Here is a 24,806-nt window from a genome sequence, read left to right as displayed (position 1 = left end):
CAGACAGAAGGATCCTTAAAAGACTCTTAGTGTTGTAATTGAGCCAGGAAAGGGGAGGTTCTGCGTTGAGCACTACTAGAGGAGGGGGGCGGGGCGGGGTGGGCAGCAGATCCTTGAGATTTTAGGTGACACAGAAGAAAGAACTCAGAGACAGATCAAAAGTGCCTGGCAAAGGACAGGAGGAGGCTGGGCTGATTCCCAAGTGTTCGGGTTTTTGAAGTCTCCTTTTGAACACAAATACCTAGCCCAATACCAAGTGCTGCCTAGCACAGTTTAGCTATTGCTACTCAAAGAAGATGCTTCGTGAAATAAATCAAAATGATACTTGCTTTTATAGTAAGGAAGGGCAACATCCTGCACCTGGATTATCACGGTGTACTTATTGCCGGCTGCTAGATTACTTGAATTTTCATAATCTAGGTCACCAATCAACTAGATTAAAACAGAGATATCATATTACACAGAATAAACAATCCTTTTAATTAAACTGACAGAGACATTTTCATGTACTGTCAGTGGATATATAAATTGCAAAACCTTCTCTGCAAAGCATTTTGCTATAAGAGGAGCTTTAACAGGTTACATCCATACCTTTGCTCAGTGCTAGAGAATTTATTCAAAAGAATTTAGCAGGAGAATCTATGTTAAAGATGTTCATCAAGCACTAGTGCCCAACAGCATAAGCTCAAGACTTCAGGTTACTTGAAGAGAAGCACGATATAGAATCCTATAGGCAGGGATATTTCCATCATTTAAAAGATTTATGCATATATGTATGGCATATTCATAAAACTGTATGCATAGGGAAGAAGACAAGAGGATAACACATCACAATGTTAATAGTGGTTCTCACTATTGAGAATGCTGTTCTGTGTTTTCTACATTCTACAGTGAAGTTGTATTAATTTCCTAAACAGAAAAAATAGAAATTATTTTTTAGCTGACATGTGTGCATAAAATTGGTAAGACTTTCTTGGGGGTGGAAGAAAGGCTTGGGATGGGAGGTGGGGAGAGAATGCCTAGTGGGCTGCTGGTTCTCCCTGAGGCTCTCTATCCCTGATGCAAAGACCTCCCCCCACTCCCCAATCCCAGAACCCCCACTCCCAGGCCCCCCACTCCCTGGCCCCCCACTCCTAGGCCCCCCACTCTGAGACTCCCCACTCCCAGACCCCCCACTCCTGACCCCTCTGCCCTTTCACTTCCCTCTCCTCCTTCCCCATCACCCTCCATCGGGAACCCTGTAGGTAAAGGTCTCCACAGCTCATTGGGACCTGCCTTTCATGTCTTCCAATTCTGCTTGTTTGCCCCTGTGGAGCTGCTGTGGAGGGGGCCAGCTACACACCGGCCACCCCTCATTCTCCGCGGGGTCTCTAGTGGTTCCACAGCCGGGGAGCTGGACTACCTTTCTCTCACTTAACACTTCTCTGGGCCAGAGATGAGCCCTCAGGTAAACAAAAGCGCTTGAGCCCGGAGGGCACTAACGTGACCTTGAGGGGCACACGGAACAGGCACGCCAACTGCAAGCTTTGCAGCAGAGAATCCAGTCCTTAGCACCCAGGCACAACTATGCATAACAAATGAGTCCTGGGGGCGCCTGGGTGGCTCAGTCGTTAAGCGTCTGCCTTCGGCTCAGGTCATGATCCCAGCGTCCTGGGATCGAGCCCCACATCGGGCTCTCTGCTCCGCGGGAAGCCTGCTTCTCCTTCTCCCACTCCCCCTGCTTGTGTTCCCTCTCTCACTGTGTCTCTCTCTGTCAAATAAATAAATAAAATCTTTAAAAAAAAAAAAAAAAAAAAAAAAAACAAATGAGTCCTGGAACTTGGGTAAAATAAAGGGCGCATGGGGAAAACAGAGTCACTGTTACGTTTGTCAGTTACAGTCGCTTTGAGAGGGAGTTACCTTGGAAATTTCCCTCTACGGGGCAGCAAAAGCTCTATGCATGTTACACCAGCTTCCCCGATGCCCTTTCAGTGATGCAATGACCATTAACTGACCACGATTTTCCCAGAGCCAGCTGGATCCTGTGAAAATCTGCCGCTGCTCCCCACTCCAGATGGCGTGGTGAAGTTGAATTGGTTGTTTGGTGCTTTGCTGTCATCATCAAAGCAGAACTTGTTCAGGTCCAGAAGCAAGGTCCCCTTGGCCGCTCTTTCAGGCACCATAATGCTGCGGAAAAGACACGGTTCAATATTTTCCCGACAAACGGTGATTGAGTGCTCCTCCTGACATAGGCCCTAGGCTAGACACCTCTGCTTTAATTTCAGTTCAAAGCTAGTCCGCGGCGACTGCAGTCACGGCCTAATGGGTTCCCTGCTCTGCCCTTGCCTCCTTTCAGACTCTTCTTAACACAGCAACCAGAGGGATCCTGTTAAAACGTTGTCAGGTCACGCCACTCTTCTGCTCCTAAATCCCAAATGGCTTCTATTTCACTCAAAGTGCTCACTTCGATCGAGGGGGCTCTTCATGATGTGCGCGCCCTGCCTCGCCTTACCGGTCTGAACTCATCTCCTGCCGCAGTGCTCCCTGTTGGCTCCCACCACCTCGCTTCCCAGTGCTCCTAGAACTCCGCCCCCCCCTCCCCGTGCTCCTGGAAGTCTGACCTCAGGCCGTCCCCAGCTGTGCAATGCTCTTCCCACAAATGCCCACCCGGCTTGCTCGTTCACTTTCTTGAGTCTCCAATCAGTGTCGCCTTCTCGGGAGGCCACCCTGGCGCCCTTCTCTCAACGTTAGCCGCTCCTGTCCCTTGTTCCCTCTCCGGCTGCGCCCCTTTATTTTAAATTCTTAGCACTTACCCTTTTCCCATCTGCTACACAGTTACTTATTTATCCCGTTTATCTCCTGTTTCCCCCCCTGCAATGGAAGCTCCACGAGGACAGAAATCTTTGCTCTCTTCTTGGCACACGCACTAACGTCCGTTGAATGAGGGAATGGTGACTTGGGAGGCTAACACAGCCGTGAAGAAGAATATAAGAGAAATCCGGAATCCTGCCCTGCCTGCCCAGGGCTTATGACCTGGTTAGGGAAAATCGCTGGGTGCCTGCCCTCCTCACCTCCCACGCTTTGAAACTCGGGATTTCCGCCACTTGTGTTCTAATGGACTTTGACGTCATAAAAGGGCCCCCTAACATGTTAGTGCCATTCACCCAAGAGAGCTTTATCAAGGGTTGAATTCGGGCGTCCCGATCTCGGCTGACTCCAGTAGCACAAATGAGGAAAGCTGCCCGCACACTCGGAGCCATCTGGTCCAGCCGAGCTCGGTGTGGGAGGCCCCGAGGAAGCGTGATTAACACCTTTAGGCTTCAGTTCATTCAGGGACTTTACTGTGTCTCCAGATTTCAGGTTTTCCATCTATAATCTAGACATAAATCATGTCAGTTAGCTTTTGCTTCATAATAAACCAGCCCAAAATGTAGTGGCTTAAAAGGAGCCCCTTGTTATTTCTTGCAATACTCAGGACTATCCATGAGTTCTTTGGGCTCGTGTCTGGCTTGGCCCGCCTCTGTTGTCTGGCCGTCCGGTGGGGGCTGGCTGGTCTAGGATGGCCTCGGTCACGTCTCGTGGCGGGAGGGCAGTAGGTGTCTGCTTCGTGTCGTCGATAACCCTCCACGAGACGGGTCCAGGCTCTTCGCATGGACACCTCAGGTTCCCAAAAGTAGCAAAAGAGGGCAAGTCCCAATGCATGCATACTGTTCGAGCCTCGGCTGCGTCCCATTTGTGAATGTTCCAGTGGCTAAAGCAACCGACACGGTCAGGTCCAGATCCAAGGAGTAGAAAGAGGAACCCATCTCTTAATGGGAGGAATGGCAGAATCCCATTGTAAAGGGGTGTGGGTGCAGACAGAGAGGAATCTGTGGCTGGTGTGTGGTTTGGTTTGGTTTTTGCTGTCTACCTCAATCATTTCTCTCTTAGAAAAATACATGGTGGCTGCCATGAGAACATGTCTGGAAGATGCTCAACCAAGGACCATACCTGAACACAGACCCTATGCTGCTGTGTTCTGAGATCCATTGTTTCATATGCAGTGAGGCCATGTGCCTGCGACCGCGTGTCGCAGAGATACTAAGGGAGGCTCATTCCCGACCGGTGACCGCGGACTCTGGCACTAGGACTCCGCGATGCCCTAGCCAAACCTCCCAGAGCCTACGCAGCAGGCTAGAACATTTCTGTCCATCCTCCTTCCCTCTTCCCTTTGCTGAGGTCTGACGACTCTCCCAGCCTTGTCCAGCTCACCCCATTTTCTCCCCCAGCAGTGTCCCCTAATAAAAGCCTCACACATTTAATCCCGTCTTGGTGTCCTGTACTCAGAGCACCAGACTAGCATGTGTTAAGTTCCCTAATCCTCTACACTATCACCTCTCTCTGCAGCTAAACTCTGCTCCCTTCTATATCCCACATCATCTCTTCATGGCAGCTAACGTGGGCTCTGGGCTCAGCGAAGGCAGAGCAATGCCTGCCAGCAAGGAGGGTCTTGGGCTGCTGAGAATAACTGGGCTTGCTTCCTGGAAAGCATTTTCTCTGACAGGTGCCCTTTGGCAGAGACAGCCTCCGTTTCAGCGGGACTGGGGTCCAAACATTTCCATTCCTGTCTTGACTATACAATGTCATGGTTTCATTTATAAGTACTTAGAATAGATATCACTTATTAAACACCAACGACATGTTGTATCAGAACAAGTACTTTAAAAGCACTACCTCTGATTCCCTCATCTTCAAGGGCTCTAGATTCTTGTCCCCATTTCACAGGTGAAGAAAGAGTGGTTCAGAGTGGTTTCGAGACCTGTCCCTGAAAGCTGGCGCAGGCAGGCAGGCTTCTCTATTGTCTGTGTTAGGAAATTTGACTGTAAGTTCCAACAATGAATCTCCAGGCCCACAGACATTTTGGGGACCCAGACCTTGATTCCGACTCTGCGGAAGCCAGAGTGTTGCATCATCCAAAGAATCCCGCGTCCTGCAGCCAGACGTTGCATGCTCTCCGCCTCTCGGGGCTGCCTAGAGTGCTCTTTTCATTCTTCCCTCCCTGACACTTGGTATTTTTCCCCCAAACGCATGACTTGGAAAACCACTCCCCCTCATTCATCAAGGCCTGCCTCAAAGGCCGGCTGCCCTTGCTCCCAGCCATCTGACCACGTTCCCTCCCCGTGCAAAGGTGACTGGCCCAGCCGCAGTCTGAGCCGACTGACCTTCTCCTCCTCTGGCTCACAAACAGCTTGCCAAGCGCTTTCAGCCAAGCGCAGGACAATTTACAACCAGAGTGGGGGCTGTCACGGTGCCTTTGATGCCTCCCTCAGGCCCCGGGCTCATTCATCACCAGCCTGGGAAAGCTGCAGGGGCCTCCGTGCTAAGGGCTGCTTCCATCTCCAGGCCGGCCTGAGAGCCTGCAGGACCCTGCGACCCACGGGGGCAGCAGGGGGCCGGGCACGCAGCCACCTGCCTCCAACCCACTGGGTGCTGGCGCCCTCTCCCTCTCTTCCACCTGCTCTCCCAAACTCCCCAGCAGAGACCACGCCAAAAGCCCTGAAGAAGGAATAAATATTCAGGGACACATGTTGTCAGAGCTGGTGGCACCACCAGTCCTGTTCTGTTTGGTTTGGACCCACCTGTGTGCTCCGGCATGGTGGGAATGGGGAAGGTGGTAAGGATCGGTGGCAGGCGATACCGGGTCAGGTTTCCCAGCCCCTGGAGTTTGCAAATGAGGCTGGGTTTCTGGAATAAAGATTTCCACCTCCTGAGGCTGCAGAGGAAGGAGCCCTTTTGTTGCCCCTCCTCAGATCCTGGCTTTCACGGGATGCCTGCGTGTTGGAAAAGCCCAGAAATGGGACTTGAACACTGTTTAGAGTTACCTTCAGTAATCAGTACAATTAGTCTAGTTACTGCCTGGCGTTGACCTTCAAGGCTAATTTGGAGAGATTAGCAAGAGCAGGACTCTGCATGGGCTTGCCTGGACAGTCTTGGATCATGAAACTGTGGTTTTCCCAGCCAACATGGAATGCGGTCCGCAAGCCTTCATGCCACACATCAGGGGAGCAGGGACCACAGCGGAAGTGCACCGGGCAGGGAGGAAATGGACAAGGAAGCTTGGAGACAGCACAGTCCTCGCCAGTCATTGATTCCCAGAGTTCTTACTCCTCAACCCACACCCTCCACCTCTCAGGGTAGGGGAACAAAGAAGAGCAGGAGGGCCTAGAAGGGCAGGGCATGAGGACAGGAAATCCCCCATGCACTAGAGCCACCCAAGAATGCTAGGTTTAGATTTTCAAAGAAAGTAGAAGTGGGACTCTGCGTGGCATCTCGACTCCATCCCCAGGGCCCAGGCTCAGTTAACAGAGGTGGGTCCATTTATGAGTGGAATAGCGTAGAAGTCACAGCCCGAACTACACGTGGCAACCAGCCCCACCCATCAAACAGACTCTGAGGTTAGGGGTGGGATAGAAACCTATCACATGGTCAAGGCTCTTACTGACTTGATCAGGGCCTCAGCAGGAAGCAGATGATAAATTAAGATGATTCTAGGAAGGGTTTAGTGGAGGGGCTATATTACAAAAGTGCACACAGAGTATATGGAAACCCCAAGGGATGGTGCAGTAGCTCAGGGCTAGTAAGAGTGGAGCTCCCTTACCTCCTCCAGGCCCAGAAGGGCCAGTGGAGGGAGCAGTTCCTGAAGCTAGAACAGAGATTGCCATGTGCAATCTGGGAACTCCGGGAGATGGAGGGAGTTCTCCAGCTGACAGGCAGGGAGCCAGCGGGGTAAATACCCTGACTTGACTCTCCCCTTCATTCTAGAGCTTCCCATTGGCCAACCAGAAGCTGCAGGGCGAGGGAGCCAATTGATATCCATATAGGTCATATCCATACTCCCAGGGCACAGAGCAGGGTGGGGAAGTCTGGAAGCTGGATCTGAAGGGGCAAATAGGGCCCATCCAAACAGGTTTAACTGTTTTGCTATCTGACTCCAGGCCACACTGATTTTTAGCTTCCTGCTGGGCACGCCAATTGAGAAAACAGGAAGACATTCATAAGCATAATAAAGGAATTTATAGTTCTATTGCTAACCCTCAACAATCTTTGTCCTTTGTCCTAGGGTCCTTTGCATGACCACACTATGGATTAGATCTGTGTCCAAAGTCACCTAGAGCTTAAAAAGTGACCTTGCAGAACCTGTCAAAGGTGACCTCAGAGGAAGACTCTCTCCATGGGGACATCTGAAAGGGGGACCAGCTCTGGTCTTCAGCCTTGTTCCAGATGCAGGCACGCTGTCAGCCAGCGTCACTGGGCAGGTGCCCTCCCACCCACAAGGAGCCACCTTCACGGTCCCGAGAAACTGGAGACTAGCAAGTAGGAAGCCACAGAGACGAAACCAACCCTGGGAACGACTCGTGTGGCATTTAGACAAAATAGCTAGTAGAGAGAGAGTGCTGTTCGCCAAAAGGCGTATTAACACAGAATCACGAGTGACTTTAAGTAACACTGAAGAGGTTGTGACACGAAGAATAGGTCAAAATGTACAAAATAACTTGTCTCTGCATTTTTTTCCCTTTCGGTTGCCTTTGGTTTCCCGGCAATTAAGTTGTGTAAGGTGAATTAGATGTTTTGCTTTGTTTTAAGTAAATACGTGGTGTGATTTATTCCTATTACTGGTGGCGTGTTTCTCGGGGAGCTCCTGGCTACTAATCCTAAGTCTCAAGTCTCTATTATAACGCTAACTAACAGCACCGTCTTGCCACGGGTGGCAATAAAGAAAGAAAAGGCACAGTACACAGAGGGTCTCTGTGGTATGCTTCACGAACAAAGATGAACATGCTATAGGAGAGAGCAAAATAAAAAATATATATATGTATTTTTTGCCAGAGTACGGAAGTGCAGAAGGGAAACAAGGAAAAGGAAAGAAAATGAAGAGAGGAAAGAGAAAAGGATCAAGAAAGGAAAACCAATCTCCAAAATCGGACACCTCAGGTGGGCTTCTGTTATTGAAGCATGTCCTGGATGCCCATGATTCTTCAGTTCCTGCCAGAGAAGCCAAAAAGTCGAGGCCCACTGAGCACTGAGGAGGGGGGCACCCTGCACGTGAATATACCTGAAGGTGGTCTTGGTGCACATGGCCGGGTTGTCATTAATGTCCTCTACGATGAAGGTTATCTGCATGCGATTCTCTTGACCCCCTGAGGGTCTGTCCTTCACCAGAACTTCCAGAGAAATGGAGGGATTTTGTCTTAATTCACCTGCATCTCGGTCTAGCCTGTGGGCCACTTGGATCGTACCGGTCACTGAAAAGGCGAAGGTGAGAACACGACTCTTTGGAGACTTGGAGGCAATTGGAAAGATCATTCTGGTGTGAGGACTGGCTTGCAGGAAGAATACCCTCTATATAAACACATTTTTAAAAAACTCAAGTAAGTTCCTATATTAGACATTGATTGGGATACCCAGCCTGACCTTTCCAGAACTTTTCACCTCAGACTTCAGGGCTGGGCCCCTGGCAGCAGGCCTTGCCCAGAGTTGACCAGACTGGTAGACAGCTGACTCCAGTCAGCTTGACCCACTGCGTTCTCTTATTGGAGAATGTGTCACCGAGAGACACAAGTCAGGTTAACAGTGGAGCTACTGATCAGAGGCCAGAACCCTCGCTGCCAAGGTGGATGGGGCAGCCCTGGTTCCCACCCTGTGACCCACCCACCGGTTCTTGTGGGATCCCCAGGATCCTGTTGCTAGGTATCCCTTATCTTTTTTTTTTCTCTCATGCCTGGTTTGGCTTGCCTTCATTTCTGTTACTTGCGACCAGCGTCTTAATAAAGTTGTTCCAAAAAACCACTGCATTTCTTAAAAGTGACATTTGCAATACTAGAGTGAACAGAATTCTAAACATGGTTGTCCATCCTTACATCATTGGCTGAGTGAGGCCCTCGATGATATGACGCTAGCAATGCTCAAGATAGAGCACAATTATTGCCTTAGCCTGCCTCTCCTGGGACCAGGCATCCTTTGCCATAAAGCCCTTGGGGCAAATAACACACTGTTTTTCTGGGATTGTCCGATGCTGGGCTCCACAAAGTCATCATGTACAGTGAAGTCCTTCAGAAGGATGTGATAGGGGAGAACTTGCGAGGTGGTATCGCCTAGGAGTGGTCTCTGGGGTCGCAGTCTTTGGTTTCAATCTGCTTCACACCCACAAGCTGTGAGGCCTTGGACAAGTCATTTACCCTGTCCAAGTCTCTCTCTAAGCCTTAGTTCCCTCATCTATAAAGTGTGGATTACGATAGTTCCCTGGGTTGTTGTGCTGGGATTTAAAATGGAATACATGCGGATCGCTTAGTATAGCACCTGGTATGTGCTAAGACCCCAATAAAAGATGGGTGTTCTAGGAGGGGGAAACTCTCCTTCTTGCACCGACATACTTAGATGGAAAGATAACTCCCAGCAGCCCAGCAGATTGCTCTAGATCGAGGTAGTCCAGTATGGTAACCACTAGCCACACGTGGCTATTCAGCACTTGAAATGTGGCTGATCCAAATTGAGATGTGTGGTAAATAAAAAATACACAGCAAACTTCCAAGACTTGGTACAATAAATGATAACATCAAATACGTCATTAATAACTTTAAGATATTGGTTACATGTTCATGACAATATTTTGGACATGTTGGGATAACTAAGATGCCTTACTGAGGTTAATTTCACCTGTTTCTTGTTACTTTTTAAAAATGTGGCTACTAGACTTAAAATTACATACGTGGCTCCCGCCCTGTTTATTTTTGGACAGTGCTGGTCTGGATCCTCTTTTCAGAAGACTTCCAGGTTAGTGAACTCATCCGTTGTTAGAGAGCCACTGCTTCAAAGGTGAAGGAGTGATATAGCTCGTCCCCTTGGGACCCTGTCCAGTTTCCCCGAGCCCTAAGTCAGCTGCTTTTAATGCATCTATTACCCTGGTCAGTTATGATACTCCAGACAGAAAGGCATGCCCCAGAACAGGAGACAGATAAAAATATTTGTGAAAGAATCCAAATGGCTGAATTAAAAGATGCACGGAAGTGTGTGTGTGTGTGTGTGTGCGTGACTTACACTGGTTGATCATGAAATAGCGGTTAGGGGTCGTGATGCCGTAGAGGAGGAAGCCGGTAAAACCTTTGTCATCGGGGTCCTCCGCTGTGATGTTGGCCACAATGGTGCCTGAAGCCAGCTCCTCGGGAATCGTGTACACTCGCGCCGGGCTGGAGCAGAAATACAGCAGACACAGCTCATTTTCAGGGGCATGGGAGGGTGGAGTCGGCGAGGTGGGTATTTTGGTTAGTGCTAAATATAGCACTGAGCTTCTGAAGTTGCATCCACATGCTCCAAGAAAGCATCAGCAGCTGAAAGGAGGCGGGGGGAGCGGCTTTTATGTTTCCAAAGATCACGTCCCTGCTGATGCCACCATGTACAGTGGCCTCGGCTCTGACTCCGCACAGGCCTGACACCGATTCGGATCGGCCCGGGCGTTCACATCTCTGATCATCAGGATACTCGGCCTATCCAGCCATCTCTCCCTCTCCAGTTCTTGTGCAAAAGCTCCCTGAGTGATTTTAAAAATCCATCTGGACAGGGGTGCCTGGGTGGCTCAGTCGGTTGGGCATCTGCCTTCGGCTCAGGTCATGGTCCCGCAGTCCTGGGATCAAGCCCCGCATCGGGCTCCCTGCTCGGCGGGAAGCCTGCTTCTCCCTCTCCCTCTGCTCCTCCCCCTTCTTGTGCACGCTCTCTCTCTGTCAAATAAATAAATACAATCTTTAAAAAAAAATCCATCTGGACACAGTTTCCTGGCTCCCATCGCCTGGCTGCCACCAGACGCTATGGTAATAAACTATAAATACTTTTTATTTCTTCGTTGTCTTTTTTGTTTTGTTCTGTTTTGCCTGCAGAAGCAGAATTTACGCAGAGAACTTGTACACCTTCCTGAGTTGCATTTATCACAAGGTCAGCTCTCTGAACAGAGAAGTCAAGGTCACTGCCCTCCAAGGATGCCCTCTTACAAGAGAACCCCAAATCGCCAACTTACCCATCCTCCTCAGGCCTCCACTGCTTTGGGAACAGGCTGATAACAAGGCAGAGAGATTCAAAGTTTTAACCACACAACTTGGGTAAAATGAGTAATTTTGCATGCACCAAGGGAAGCTTATTGTTTAGAATAACCCTGCAGGAAATCCTTCTGCTGAGGGAAAATCATTTCAGTGGGGCAAATCATCACCCTCTGATTTACCAGTTTCCTAAGCTTGGATTTTCCCTTCCTTAAGAGGGGAACATTATATCTCAGGTCTAAATGATCGCATTCGTTTTGTGAGCTCAGAATTTTTCTGCAGTTCTGTCTCATCCTCCTCACAGGGTAGATGGGACCAGAGGGAAGAGAAAGGAGAGGGAGAGGGGACATCCAGCTAACATCAGACAGAGACAGGCAGAGAGAGGCTGCAAGCAGGCCCTCGCTCACCAGGGCTCCTGCCTGGGGCATGGGTCTGCCCCCCATTCCTGAGGTGACTTCCTGTCAGTGCGCTCTATTGGGGGGACAGTAATCTTGTTCAGGCCGAGAGGCCACCCCAGTGCTCTGTGCCTCTCCCCACCCAGGGCCTCACTGAGGCTGCCCATTGATCCACTTACTTGCCTGATCCCTTTCTTGGTGAATCTGGGCTGCAGCCCACCGAGGGGCAGGAATAGACAAAGCAGGGTGAGCCAAGGAGGCAGGGATGGCAGGAACCAAACCCAGAGCCGGAGGAGAGAGGGACGTAGCCCCAGCTCCCAGAGCCAGACTCAGCCCTTGCGTCCATTATGTGAGAGCCTCTGTTTCTAACATATTCTATTTTTTTCTTTGGTTACTTTGAATGGGTTCCATTAACTTCGAACAAAGAGATTGCTATATCTTCAGCCCTTAGCCAAGCTACTCCGACTGTGGTCCCTGCATGTTTCACAGGCCCCCTGGAGGTTCTGGATCTGAATGCAGAACTCAGGCCAGCTCCAGACTGCCGAATCGAGATCCGCGTTTCCCCAAGATGACCAAGGGATTTGTGTGCACTTTAAAGTTTGAGAAGAGCTCCTATAAGGAATCACCAGAGGTGACAACCACAGATACCCAGGCTGCCATAGGACAGAGAACACCTTGGGTGGAGAATCCCCTTCTTCCAAGATAGTGCTTCTCAGCTGGGGGTGATTATGTTGTTTGTCACAAGTGGAGGCAGGGGCTGCTACTCGTCTCTAGGGGGTAGAGCCCAGGGATGCAGCTACACCCCCTACAGTGCAGGGGTCAGCGCCCACCACAGGGAATGTCCACAGTGCACTGCTTAAGGCACCCCGTTTTGCAGGCTCATCTGCCCCCCCGCCGGGCGCACCAGGAAATCAGGTCTCTGTGAAGGGGACCAGTCAGGCTATTGGTGAGTGCATAGCTCCTCGGGTATACCATTCTCTCCTTGGCTCACCTGATATTGAGCCTGGCAGAAGGCAAAAAATCTTTGGTTTATTTGGTCTGGGGACCCAAGACCCAAGTGTGTATAAAATACCATTTAACATAAAGGTGTGACCCTCAGCCCACAGTTAAGATCTATTCAGCCAGGGGCCCTGCAGCCACCCGACAGGGTCAAGCTCTGATATCACTTACATTCCCGCCCCCCCCCCCCCGCCTGTTCCCTACTGCCCCCCCATAACACCGGATTACCAGGGCCCAGGGAGTCAAGGGCCAGTGGCCACATTCATGGGGAAGGGCATGAATCCCAGAGGATGGCTTCAGTATTACGGATGAGTATGCAGTAGGTGCATAAAAGTGTGTATGCATTGCGAGGCACCAGGTTGAAAAGGATGGCGGGTAAATACAAAAGAAACAGGCAGTGGGAGAGAGACAGCTCAAGCCTAAGGTGAAGTGCTCTGCTAAGGCAGCAAGCATTGTGCTTGCTACGGAGAGAGTAAATGTAAGTCAAGTACTTTTATAATAAGGTGCTCCACCGTAATAATAGCAGAATCCTCGAGTACACATCGGGAGTCCACAAAGCATTCAGATGTTTGCCACCACCCAGGGATAAAATGGTGAGCTCTCGACAACAGAAATAGCGCTCGCTTTGGTTGTATTAATTGTAGGACTTTACCAACTAGTAAAGATAGAAGAGTTGTTTCCACATTCTGCAGCTTTGCTTCACCCTCAAACTCAGTATAGCTGAATCAGTCTGAGGGTTTAATTGCATTAATTCTGAATTAAAGAATTTATGGTTCGTCCTGACACTGATTTGGAAGGAAAAGAAGGACCATGGCTCAAGGGAACCATGAAAGCCCTCAAAGTCAGTACCTACTTTGAAACCGTGCAGACTCTTGCAAACTGTGGTGGCTGAGGGACGAGGTCGACTCTAACCTGGGTGAAGTCAGGGCAGCCCCTCTGCCCCAGTCCTTCCAGGGACAGGCTCTTGCAGACCCATCCCTGCCAACATCCATGGGTCGCTGTTTGACATAAAGCCCAATGACTTGTTACGAAATGGTTAAACGGTCACACAGACCATCTCTCTGGCATGGAGCCTAACGGGATCATCTCTCAAACCAAAAAGGAGAACCAGAGTTCCAGACCTATCTCAGGGGGCCCCAGCAACCGGCCAAGGCCATGTTCTCTTTTTGCGGAGGCCAACTGCTTTCTTTCGGAAGACGTCATCCAAACCAGGTGGTCTGCCCGTTGGGAGAACTTATTTTCCCCCTGGCAACCCCGTTAGCCTGCTTCTCCGCCTCACAGACTGGAATGTGGGAGCGACGTGGCAGACGGCACCGGCTCACACGCAGCCGTCGCCTGCCCCTGCGGGTTACTCATGAGTCTGCATGGCTGTGCCCGCGAATACTTGAGTCTGAATCCAGGCTGGGATGTCCCAGCTATTTATAAACTGCCTGTGCCGGGCTCCTGGAGGATCCGGTCAGCAGAAGCGCATTGCGCCATCCTTCCAAGCTTCGCCTGGCCACGGGGCTCGCTGGGAAGCGTGGTGTGGGAGTGCACCTGCTGTTCCTCCCTCCACGTGGACACCCAGCCACTGGGCTGGAGACCGTGCACATCCAGAAGTTTCACAGCGGTGCTGGGTTTTGCCAAACGGTGCCAGCTTAGCCTGTGAGTAGGGTGGCCTTCACACCTCCCGATCGCAGAATACTTTTGCAAGCATTCTATGTGGTTCTGGGGCCCCGGAGGCTTTCTGTTGGTGGAGTCTCCTGAGCTGGATTTATTCACAGCCACGAAAGCAGTTACTGTCACTTACCAGGCAGGTGATTTTACCGGTTGATTCTGGCTGGCTCCTGAGCCCCCCTCAGCAGCTGGGGCAGGGGGAGTCTGGTAACCAGGAAGCCAGGCTGCTTGCAGGGTCGTTTGCCAGCTCAGAATCTCATCTTCCCCTCCGAAATCCCAATCTATAACAGGCTTGGCTCTGCTCTTTGTGCCTGGGCCAGTGCCAGGCCCATTCTCGCCGGCTACCTCACCTCCGCTGGATGTAGGAGTTCCAGACACAGCCACATCTCTTTTCTGGACCCACCATGGCGGGAAGAAATCTAGAACACCCCGCAGCGGGCAGGCCTCTTAGGCATCATCGAAAGAGACCCCTCCTCCGTCAGAGAGCGCACCAATCTGAGAGTGGGCTTTAGAGAGCCTTGATTGATGGCGCGTGCCCTAGGGTTTTGCTATTATTCATGCTGAACACTCTATTATAGCAGTACCTCTATTACAACAGCGTATTTACCTTCTACACAGGCCCAGCGGCCAGCCCCACACCAGGGGCGTCGTGTCCAGCCCTGCTCCCCACTCCCCCCCGTACCCACCATCCCCTGGTGCAGGGGAAAGGGGAGTGAAGCTGGTGGCAGGGGAACATCCGGAGGCTCAGAGAAAGGACGCTGAAGATCTCAGGCCTCTTGGCTCTCCTCCGGGCCAGGGCAAAGGGCATCCCTCTGTGTTGTATTAAATGCTTCTGAGAAAGCCGGGCCACCCAGGAGAGATGGCAGCTGCGGCCCAAGGAGCCCGGCTCGCCCCCAGGCCTACCTGGTAAAGCGAGGGATTTCGTCGTTGACATTCACAATGTTCACCTGGAGCGTTGTGGAGGCTTCGAGCCCTTGGCTATCTCTCACTCCTGCAACCAGATGGAAACTGTCGGGGAGACCCCCCACCCCCGAGTGAGGGACTCAGGCTTTGCTGACACTACCTCAAAATGGAGTGGGGGAAAATGGGCTGGGAGGAGGGAGGGAAGGGTCTGCCCCTTTCTGGCCACCCTCCTACAGACGCACACATCGAGTCAGAGCTGCCGTGTTGACCCTTCCTTCCTCGTCTCTGCAAACCCACCCCTCCCCTTCTCTCTCTCCCTATAGTTGTTATTCCTGGCCACCATCTCCCCCCGGGGCTGCTCACGTCCGCCACGTTGCACACCCTGTCTCCGTCCTTCCTCACAGTATCCCTGCGGACGTGTATTACGCCCATGTGAGGAGACCAAGGCTCCCAGGGACTGAGGAACTAGCCTGGTGAGGTGAGCAGCTAAGGTCACCCTGTGTGTTTTTATCCTCAAACCTTGGTCTCCCCTCAGCTCTTTCCTCAGCCACCTGCTCGCCTCCCCCCGCTGCTCTGATGTTAGCACGCAGCTCTGACAGCTGCCTCTCCCACGCCAGAAAGGCACCTGAGGCAATCCTCCAGATTCCTGGGGACACTTCTCCCAGCCCTCCATTCTTATTATGTGGAGATGAAGATTTGGGACGGGGAAGGAGGCTTTCCAGATAATTGCCTTAGTCCCTCTTCCTTCTGGGGGCTCACTGCCCTCTGAACTCAGCAGAAAGGCAGAAAACCACTCGGGGCCTCCCTCGCGGCCCACAGGCGCACCACGCCTGCTCCTTGACCCTCAGATAGATGGTACTTCAAGCAAGGTCATTGGCAAAGGCTACCTTTTGTGTCCTGCTTCAAAGTCAAATTCTGTCGTAGAGAAGAGGGTCCCATTAGCAGACATACTGAAGTTCACTGAGGGGAAGATCAGGAAATACTAAAAAACAAGGAAAAAAAAAGAATGTAACTGAGAGTACCTATTCATCTTTCCCTGGGAGACTAGTTTGTTCCATTCCCGTTATATATTCTTGGCCCATGGAACATCCTTGATGCATCGGGATGAAGCCCAATGCACAGTTCTCAGTCTTAATGGTTCTTGAAGCAAGAAAGTTCTGGATCTGCTGGCCTGAGCCTCTGACCTGAGAAGCCACACCCTGAGGAGTTGGTCGCTGGATCCAGCAGGCTTCAGTGACAGAGCGAGGGTGAAGGCCCCCTGTCTAGGCACTCCGCTTCTGAGTCCAGTCCCCTTCTCCTTGTCACCATGTTCTCACTTGTGCTTCTTAGGATGATGTCTGGGGGTTGAGTCTAGGTCTTGGCTTTGACCCACACTATTTAAACAGGGCTACCATGCATTAGGCGATAGGATGATACTAGCATAAATAAGATCTGGTCTCTACCCTTAAAAGAACTTATGATATAGGAGGGTGCAAAAATGTTCACAAACATCATTCACTGACATGATGGCAGGGAAAGGGAAAGGGAAAGGGACAGGTGCGAGAGAGAAGAAACTCAGCAGGGCCTCAAGTACAAGTTGGAAGCTGGTTTGGAGTTACAAGGGCTTAGTTTTAGAATCCGATCTCAGGTTTATGGCCACTGGTGAAGTTTTTCTGTATCTTGGGGGTGTTGAGAATCTAATCCTTTATGGCTCCCAGTGCCCAGCCCAGCTCTTTTAATGACCCCCTGCCTGGCCCCACTTGCTCTGAAGGGAACACGGGCTTATTTGCACAGCTCCCTGAGGGCATCCCATGGGAGGACCAACCCCGTGCTATCCATGGGTGCTCATCAAGATTGCTTCCTTGTTGCCATGATGATGTCAACGAAGCAGGTGAAGGACCTGGGTCAGAAGAGCTGAGTCCAAGTTCTGGTCCTCGCCACAGGACCTGGGACAAGCCCCTCCCTTGCCTGTAATATACGGACGATACCACCAACTGCTCCTCCATGTTACTGTGAGGATTACATCAGAAGGCACGCTGGAAAATGCGAAGCACCACAGCAACGCGCAAGGCTTACGTGTTTGTAGCCATTTGTTCCAAAGGGCTTTAAGGTTTGAAGGTTTCGTTATTTCCTACTAGGATGAGAGATGATCTATCCTCAAGGCCTTAGATCTCTGGATCAGACAATCAGTGGAGATTTTGCAATTGGAGCCACAGCCCCTGAAGTCTAGAATCAAAGGAAATGCCAACCAAGGCTTCCAACCCAGCGATTTGCTATGTTGTGTGATCGCAGCTAAGCTCCCCACAGGAGAAGAGAGAATACACAGAAAATAGATTAACGATCTCATTTGGGGCCATTATAAGGTTTTTAACCATTTTCCTAATTGTAATAAAACATACTTTTACACACAAATTAGGAAAGACAGAAAAATATAAAAAAGAAACTTAATAAGATTAGTCACCTATAAAATCTTATGATTTTCACAAAGAGCCCCCTGTTCTTTTCAATGCACACATATACCCTCCAAAAAAAAAAATTGAGATGATAGTCTAGTCAAAATTACATTCTCTTCATTCTTTGCCTTTGTGCTTGAGTATTTTCCCATATTCTTAACTCTTACCTCACCGCCTGGTTGGTTAATGACGGCACAGCTCTCTAGTAGGGCTTACTTTGCTAGGTCTTTCTTGCTGGTCACTTAAGTGGTTCTTACCCATTTTTAAGTGGGAATATTTGGGCAACAGCAAGGAACACCTTTCTTCCAGCCCCTCCAAATTGTATAAACAGCGTGGCAGCACTCAAAGGTACGATGTTTAAGTCCCAAGGCCCCCCACCGTCTCCCCAGCTCACAGCCTGGGCAGCACCTGCCTATATACACAGAGCCGTTCTGTGCCTTTGAGCTGAGCCTTCCCTGCAGAGAATCCTCACATATCCACAGATCAGAGGCTCAAGCTGGATGTGATGGAATGGCAGGGCTTATAGACCCATGGGGGGCATTTACTCTATGCCCCTGGATCGGGATGCCTTTCCAGTGTGTTTACTGCTCTAGGGGATAGGTCCCCAGTTCTGGTTAGTCTCAAACAGGAGAAAGCCTCTGGCTACAGAGATGACAGACAGACCCTGCTCTCCAAAAACTGATGGGCAAATGACAGAACACACAAGGAAAATGTGGGAGACCTGCTCAGAGGGAGACTACATAGGATATGATGGGAATGGAGGAGGGGGACTTAGCCCCATCTAGAATAGAAGAGTCACGAATGGGGGTGGCTGAGTCAAGTGCGGTGGCCCTGGAGCCAGACTGCTCAGTCCGAATCCTGGTTCTACTCCTTTGCAGCTGTGAGAGCTTTTGCAACAAAGAGTAATAATAACAGCGCATGTCCAAAGGGTTATCACTTAAAGTTCCAGAACAGTGCCTGGCACATGGTAAGCCCTCAGTCGAGGCGAACTACCTCTGTGGGTTAGAGTGTAAGATCCACGAGGGAAAGGGCTTCATTTTACTCATTACTACATCTCTAGTGCCTAACACATAATAGATGCTCAATAAATATTTTTCTCTATCAATACATATTCATTAAATGTTAAATATTGGGGTTTTCTTCTTGCCTATTTCCCATTGGAGACCAGCATTCCCACCTTAAAGAATTTTAAAACAAAAAGGCAACAACGAAAATCTTGCCGAATTAAAAAAAAAAAAACCCAATCTGTTTTACTTTGGTAAAGCGAGGCTGGATTATGAAGTCTCCCCCAGTTCCGCCTACTTCTCAGCGAGCAAGAAAAACGAAACGGCAGCCAACAGAAAGGGCGCACGGTTGTAGACTCAGGAACATGGAGAATTTCTTTTTCATTTTTATTAAGAGGCTGATTTCCTGGAATCCTGATTTTTTTTTTCTTTTAACACCAGGCTAATTTCCTTATCCCTGAACCTATGAGCCTGTGTTAATGGGAATAGCAGTTTTGTACTCAGAAAGGAGATAATATCCATAGACTAAAAATATTGTGTCATGTGGCCATTTGCCAGCAACTCGGGAAAGCTTTCTGTAAAACCTGGCATTCTCTTCCCTTTTTAAAGGCTTGTTTAATCAAAGCTGCTCCCTTGATATTCATTCTTGGAAAACAGAAATTAAATAGAATGAGAAGCCGCTGCAGCCCCTCTCTGAGCCACCACCAGCTAAGAAAAGTCCTGAGTAATCAGATCAGTTCGGTTCACAAATGCTTGTCAGACAAGCGCCGGAGTGTCCCCGCTGGGAATATTCCTTTACTGCCACCCCAGGTCTCTCTATTTGCAGCCCCTTTTGCCAGCTACAGTTTGCTCAGGGACACAAAGGCTTCAGGGTGGAAGACAACAGAGCCTGAGCTTCCTGCCCCATTCCCCCTTTATCGTGTCGCTAGTGTCAGGAGAAAGGAGGGTGAGAGGAAGCTGGCCCAGTTTCCTGAAATGTCAGGCTCCCTGAGGGAGAGCACGCCACCTCAGTGGGGCTCGCTCACTGCAGCCCGAGCCACAAGCAAATCGCGATCCGACTTGTGCTGCTTGGCAGCTATCCATGGCTTTCAGGCCTGCCGTGGAATCAAGCGACAAGATTTCAGCCTCCAGTCTCCCAAGAACAGAGCCGTCAACTTCCAGGGGCCAAGTTTCCAGGGAGAAGGAAGGACCTTTATTCCTCCCAAGGCCAGGAGTGCCAATGGCTCAGCAAGCCCCCAAGATCATGCCCCCAACCTCCCTCCACACCCCCCCACAGAGGACTCGCAGCACACACCATCATCTTCCAACCTGCTTATGGCCGGTTATAAATACAAGGCCACGTTCCCGCTGCATTTTTTCAGTGTAAGGTGAATATTTTATAAAAGTCTTGATTCCTCTTTCTTCCCCTGTCCCACCCCTATCCCAGCTCAGAGATAGGTGGTGGGGGACAGAAGTAGGAGGGAAGGGTGTCTGGGAGAAAGAAAAAAAAAAAACCATAAAAAATCCTACTGCAGCCCTTAACTTGGCTTGGCTAGTGCAGTATTGTTATGAGGGTGAGCTAAGTGGGTGATAGGCAAGTATTTGAATGTTTTTGAGAAGAGCCACATTTACAAATGAAAAATGCTATGGGTATGTAATCCTTTACTGGTAAAGCTACCAAGGATTCGACCCTCTCATACTTTCTCATTCCTTTTCCATAACCAGCCTGGGTCCTATTCTCTGATTCAGGCTTCACCGATCTTCAGGAGAACACTCCCCATCTATCTGAGGAAGTGTCTCTCCCAACATACGAACAGTCATCAGGGGTGATGTATGTGGTACGGGAATTGTCCAAAACCACTGCTTTTTCCTTTCTTGAGCATTTTAACAAGAAGAACCTGAAGTAGAACTCGTTTTGCAAGGACTCCTGAGTTAGCAGACAGATGTCATGGGGCATTGAACAAGTGATGTACATCTGTGCGTGTGTGTACGTGTGTGTGTGTGTGTGTGTGTGTGTGTGTGGTGGGGTAGGGACATGTGGGGAGCAGGAAGGGCGTTGTCACTCAGGAAATCAAGGGGACACCAAGAACAGAATTTGCCAGAACAAGGTAGCAGGGAAGGAGCAGGGTTTGGGCCAGGAGACCTGGGTTCCCCCTGGAGTTCCAGGGCCCAGGCGATGGCCTCAGCTCCTTCCCTCATCCGGAAGCAAGGGGCTGCTCAAGGCACCTGAAAAGTCCCATCCAGCCAGCACCAGCAAAAAGGACCACTTTATTTCCAGGAAGAGGGAAAGAACAGCTCGCCGCCACATCTCAGAGCCATGCACAAGACGGAGGCAGGGAGAGGCTGACTTCCCCCGTCACCCTCCTGGTAGCCCAGCTAGTAGCAAGGTCATTGCTCTTTTAATTTCATCCTTTGTCTGCCCTGGTGAAGACAAAGCACATTTCACTTTATGCAAAAGTCCTTCCCTAATGGAAAGGCCAAGAGAAAGCTCCTTAATGGAGGAATCGCTGCGCTAGATCATTTTGCCTCCAGCTGCGAAACTGATTAACGTCCTGAGAGTCTCCGAGGAGGCTTCGCTGCAGTCACGGTGGCCTTTTCCGAGCAGAGGGGGAGGTGGAGGGTGGGAGTTGGGTGGAAGGGGGTTGGATCTCATTGAACCTCCTTCAAGAGGTAGGGAAAGCGCTGGGGGAGGGGCCCCAGAGAAGGAATGCCAGTAGATACAATTATTCACAGACAAGCCAATCCGAGCCCAGTATTAATGCATGCCTCCACCTGGACTCCATACAACACAGAAGGCGCCCAGGGAGGGGGAGCCGATGCTGGATCCAAGCCTGCACCCTGCAACCCAAGCCACCAGCCACGGGCACCTGTGATGACTGAGCATTTGCAGTGTGGCTGGTCTGAAAGGGGGTGAGCTATAAATTAGTGTAAAGGACACAATGAGTCTGAAGACTTACTGCTAAGAGAAGGGAGGTAAAATATCTCATGAATCATTTTTATGTTGATAAGGTGTTGAAAGGATAGTAGTTTGGATAAGAGTATTTAAAATTTAAGAAGTGTATTAAAATTAATTTCACCTGTTTCATTTTACTTTTTAATGTGGCTACTGGAACATCTAAAATGACATACACAGGCATCATTCCTAACTCGCGTGCCAGCTCTGTTGGGCAGTGCTGGTCCAAACAAAGTACAACTACGTGCTTTTAAAACTTCTTTGGAAAGAGGGAGCAAATACCAGTGGTTTCTGCATTAGCCCCACTTTTATGTTATCTGCGACACGGTTTCAATTTATTAAGCTGGATAGGGGTTGTAAGATTCAGCACTTTAAGGGAGCTGGGGTTTCTGGAGACGTCCCAGAGCTATTGTTTAATTCATCCTCCCTCCTTAGTGGTTCCCACCAGCAAGGCAACTCCTTGGAACCCACCAGGAAAGCTGATAGGCACAAACCAAGCCAAGGTGGCTTTACGCACATGCTTTGGTGCTTTGTTCTTGTTCTGGTTTTGTTTTGTTTTGTTTTCTTGTGGGAAGTCACGTATTTTCTTCATCAATTTTGGGCAATCTGAAATGGCCATCTTCCCCCTCCACTCCCACCAGTGATTCCAAGGTGATATAAGAACTGCTGCTAAGTCAGAACAGAGTTCACATAATTGTCTTGCGGATCCCACCTTCGCCAGGTAGACAGTTGGCCGTGGTCCTGGTGGCAGGGGAGCCAAGAGTCTCCACCATCCCATTTCAGACTCTTCCCTCAGGACCGCCCTAGCAGCACCCAACTAGCTGCAAAGTGCCCTGACCAGACCAGCCGCCAGATACTTTGACTATCACCCCCCAGATCCTTCAGACCGCAGCAGCACCAACCTAGCACCCTTAACAGTAGGCTCCCCTCTGATTATGGTGCACAATGCCATTTCTTCAAACACTGCTTTTCTGAAGCCCCGTCTTAAAGGATGGGGTCCCCAAACGGAGAGGATCCTCAACAGCAAGGGTGTCATGGGCCCCATTCCCATCTTTATAGGTGCTATAGGTCACTATTCTCATCCAGCCTCGATCTCACCCCAGGGTTCTCCCCATGAATTCCGAACGATGCCGTACTCAGTGCCATGGCTGACAAGCCAGCCGGCCACAGAGATGACATGGTTTATGTCACGGTAGCCCCAGAGACGGCCCCTGTGTAGTTAGCCTTACACAGCAGCTGACGGGGCCCTGGGCGAGGGTTTCTGCCATCGTCTTCTCCGCTCCGAGAGGGAGCCCTGGCTTTCCGGAGGGCGGAGCTCTGAGGGCATGGCACTGTGAGTTCATGCGTGTTCCACACTGCTTCAACTTGTCCTACTCCTGGTCCTTGGCCTGGAGTTGGTGCTGGTCTTGTTGCCCCCAACTTGCGGGCTGACCCCCGCACAGGCAGGTCGTTGCCCACCCGGCTGGCGGGAGCCCCTGCGCACAGGGTGGGGCCACGCCCCCTTCCTCTGGCTGTTGCCCCCCTCCGCTGTGGGGCCGCTGCTGGCGTGGGGCCCGCAGGAGCCGCAGTCCTGGCGATGGGCTGGTTCCCGGGGCACACACTGACCCCATTCGCCCCGCGCCAGTCCCAGCTCTTGGGCAGATCCGATGAGGACAGGTACTCATGAGGCCCGGGGTATGAGTGGCGGGGCCCCGCAGGGCCAGTGGCGGCCTGGCCCTGGCCGGAAGAGCAGCGGCCGCTGCCGTGGCTCCGGGCCCCGCTCCCGTGTTTCAGTAAAGCCTCTGCTTCTTTCTTCAGTTCAGTGGTTCTCGAAGGGTACAGAGCGTCAGAATCACCTGGGAAGTCTGTGTTCCAGGAATCTTTTTTTTTTCCCATTAATATTAATTTTTAAAGTAGGCTCCACGCCTAGCAGGGAGCCCAGTGCCGGGCCTGAGCTCACGAACCTGAGATCAGGACCTGAGCTGATATCAAGAGTTGGCTGCTTTAACTGTCAGAATCTGTGTTTTTTTAAAAGCAGCCTACATTGAAGAAAAAAAAAAGCAGCCTACGTATATTCTCATGCAGGGGCCTGAACACCTTCTGAGAAGCCCTCCCAGCCATTCTGACCGAAAGACTCACCCGAGGGTATTTGGCAAATATGCAGGCTCCCAGGCCCCTCCCAGACCCCAGGACCGGAAAGTCCAAGAGAGAGACCTGGGAAATTTGGGAAACCATGTCTTAAAGTGGTGGTTCTCAGTCCCCGCTGTGCAGGAGATTCAGCTGGGGGCTCAAAAAGCCTGAGACCTGGGTCACACCCCAGGACAATCACATCAGACTCCTGAGGGTTGGGACACAGATGTCTGTTGTTTTTTAAAGTTCCTCGGCCGGTTTCAATTTACAACCATGGGCTTCAATGAGAAGCATGGGTTTGGTCCTAGTAAATCAACCCATCTCCTTTCTCCTTATATAGAGCAAAGTATGTCCTTTCATAGCTCCCGAGCGCCCAGAATAAAATGTCTAAGCACAAAGGTCACACTGTGTCACTTCCTAAACTGTTGAGTACCCTTTTTTAGTCTGAGAAGGGTTCTTTCTAGATTGTGCTCCCTGGCCCTCCAGGCTGGCTGTTAACTTTCTTGCAGTTGTTCGTGCAGTGCCGGCGTGAAAGACTTCATTAACACTCTCTGCTGCATCGGACGCGCCCCACCCCAAATAACTCCTAAAGCCACTGCAGAAACCACAGGTGCGGGCCCCTAGATCCAGGTCCCAAGCCTCTGCTCTCAGACCTCTTTGGATGGCACTACATTTTCTTTTAAGGGAGCAAGGCCTGCTGTCTTTGCTCCCTGCCTGGGGCCGCTTCCCTTCCAGAAAGGGTAACAACCTGCTTTTTAAAGGGGCCGCCGTGACCTTATTCCTTCTGCATAATTTAAAGATGGAGATTTAAAAAGAAACATTTTTCTTGACACTTGAGATTCCTTCCACTTGGCCTCCACTCCATCTTGTATGAACTTTATAGTAATTATCTTATTGAATTATAATAATTTGGTCTATGCATGAACGTCTCCCACCCAGACTGTAAACTTCTTGAGGTACAAAGATGGCTCTTACTCATCTTTGTGCCCAAAGTATTTAATAGAAAGCCTGGCACATAGTGAATTCTTGGTAAGTGCTGAAGAGAACTCAATGTATAAATGAGATACTATATTTTGGGTTGCTGACCCATCCGGAATCCCTTCTCCCCTGGTTACCATCAAACAACACCGGCCAACCCTTCTGGCCAGTGAGAAGTAAACAGAAATCCTCTGGGTAGGGCCTCCAGGAGGATCTTTGAGATACAGACTGGGCTGGCCTGCTCCCTTCACCCTGTACCCCTTCCTACTTTTTTTCTTCCCTTCTTCCTGCCTGGAACTTAAAGGTAAAGCCTGGAGGTGAATAGCAGCCACATTGTAATCATGAGGTGAACAAAG

At 50.4% G+C, this 24,806-nt stretch overlaps 1 protein-coding gene across 1 annotated transcript in view; it reads right to left on the bottom strand.

Moving 5' to 3' along the window:
- Positions 1-24,806, bottom strand: part of CDHR3 (cadherin related family member 3) — a 59,546-nt gene that overhangs the window by 15,727 nt on the left and 19,013 nt on the right. The window contains 6 exon segments of the mRNA XM_032401287.1: positions 330-432; positions 1,995-2,166; positions 8,072-8,261; positions 10,054-10,202; positions 14,996-15,100; positions 15,883-15,977. Of these exon segments, the coding sequence (XP_032257178.1) occupies positions 330-432; positions 1,995-2,166; positions 8,072-8,261; positions 10,054-10,202; positions 14,996-15,100; positions 15,883-15,977 (814 nt within the window).

The sequence above is a fragment of the Phoca vitulina genome, unplaced genomic scaffold, assembly GCF_004348235.1.
Source record: "Phoca vitulina isolate PV1807 unplaced genomic scaffold, GSC_HSeal_1.0 scaffold4, whole genome shotgun sequence".
Taxonomy (NCBI): domain Eukaryota; kingdom Metazoa; phylum Chordata; class Mammalia; order Carnivora; family Phocidae; genus Phoca; species Phoca vitulina.
Note: the sequence above shows the minus strand (reverse complement) of the source record. Positions and strands in the feature narration are given on the sequence as shown.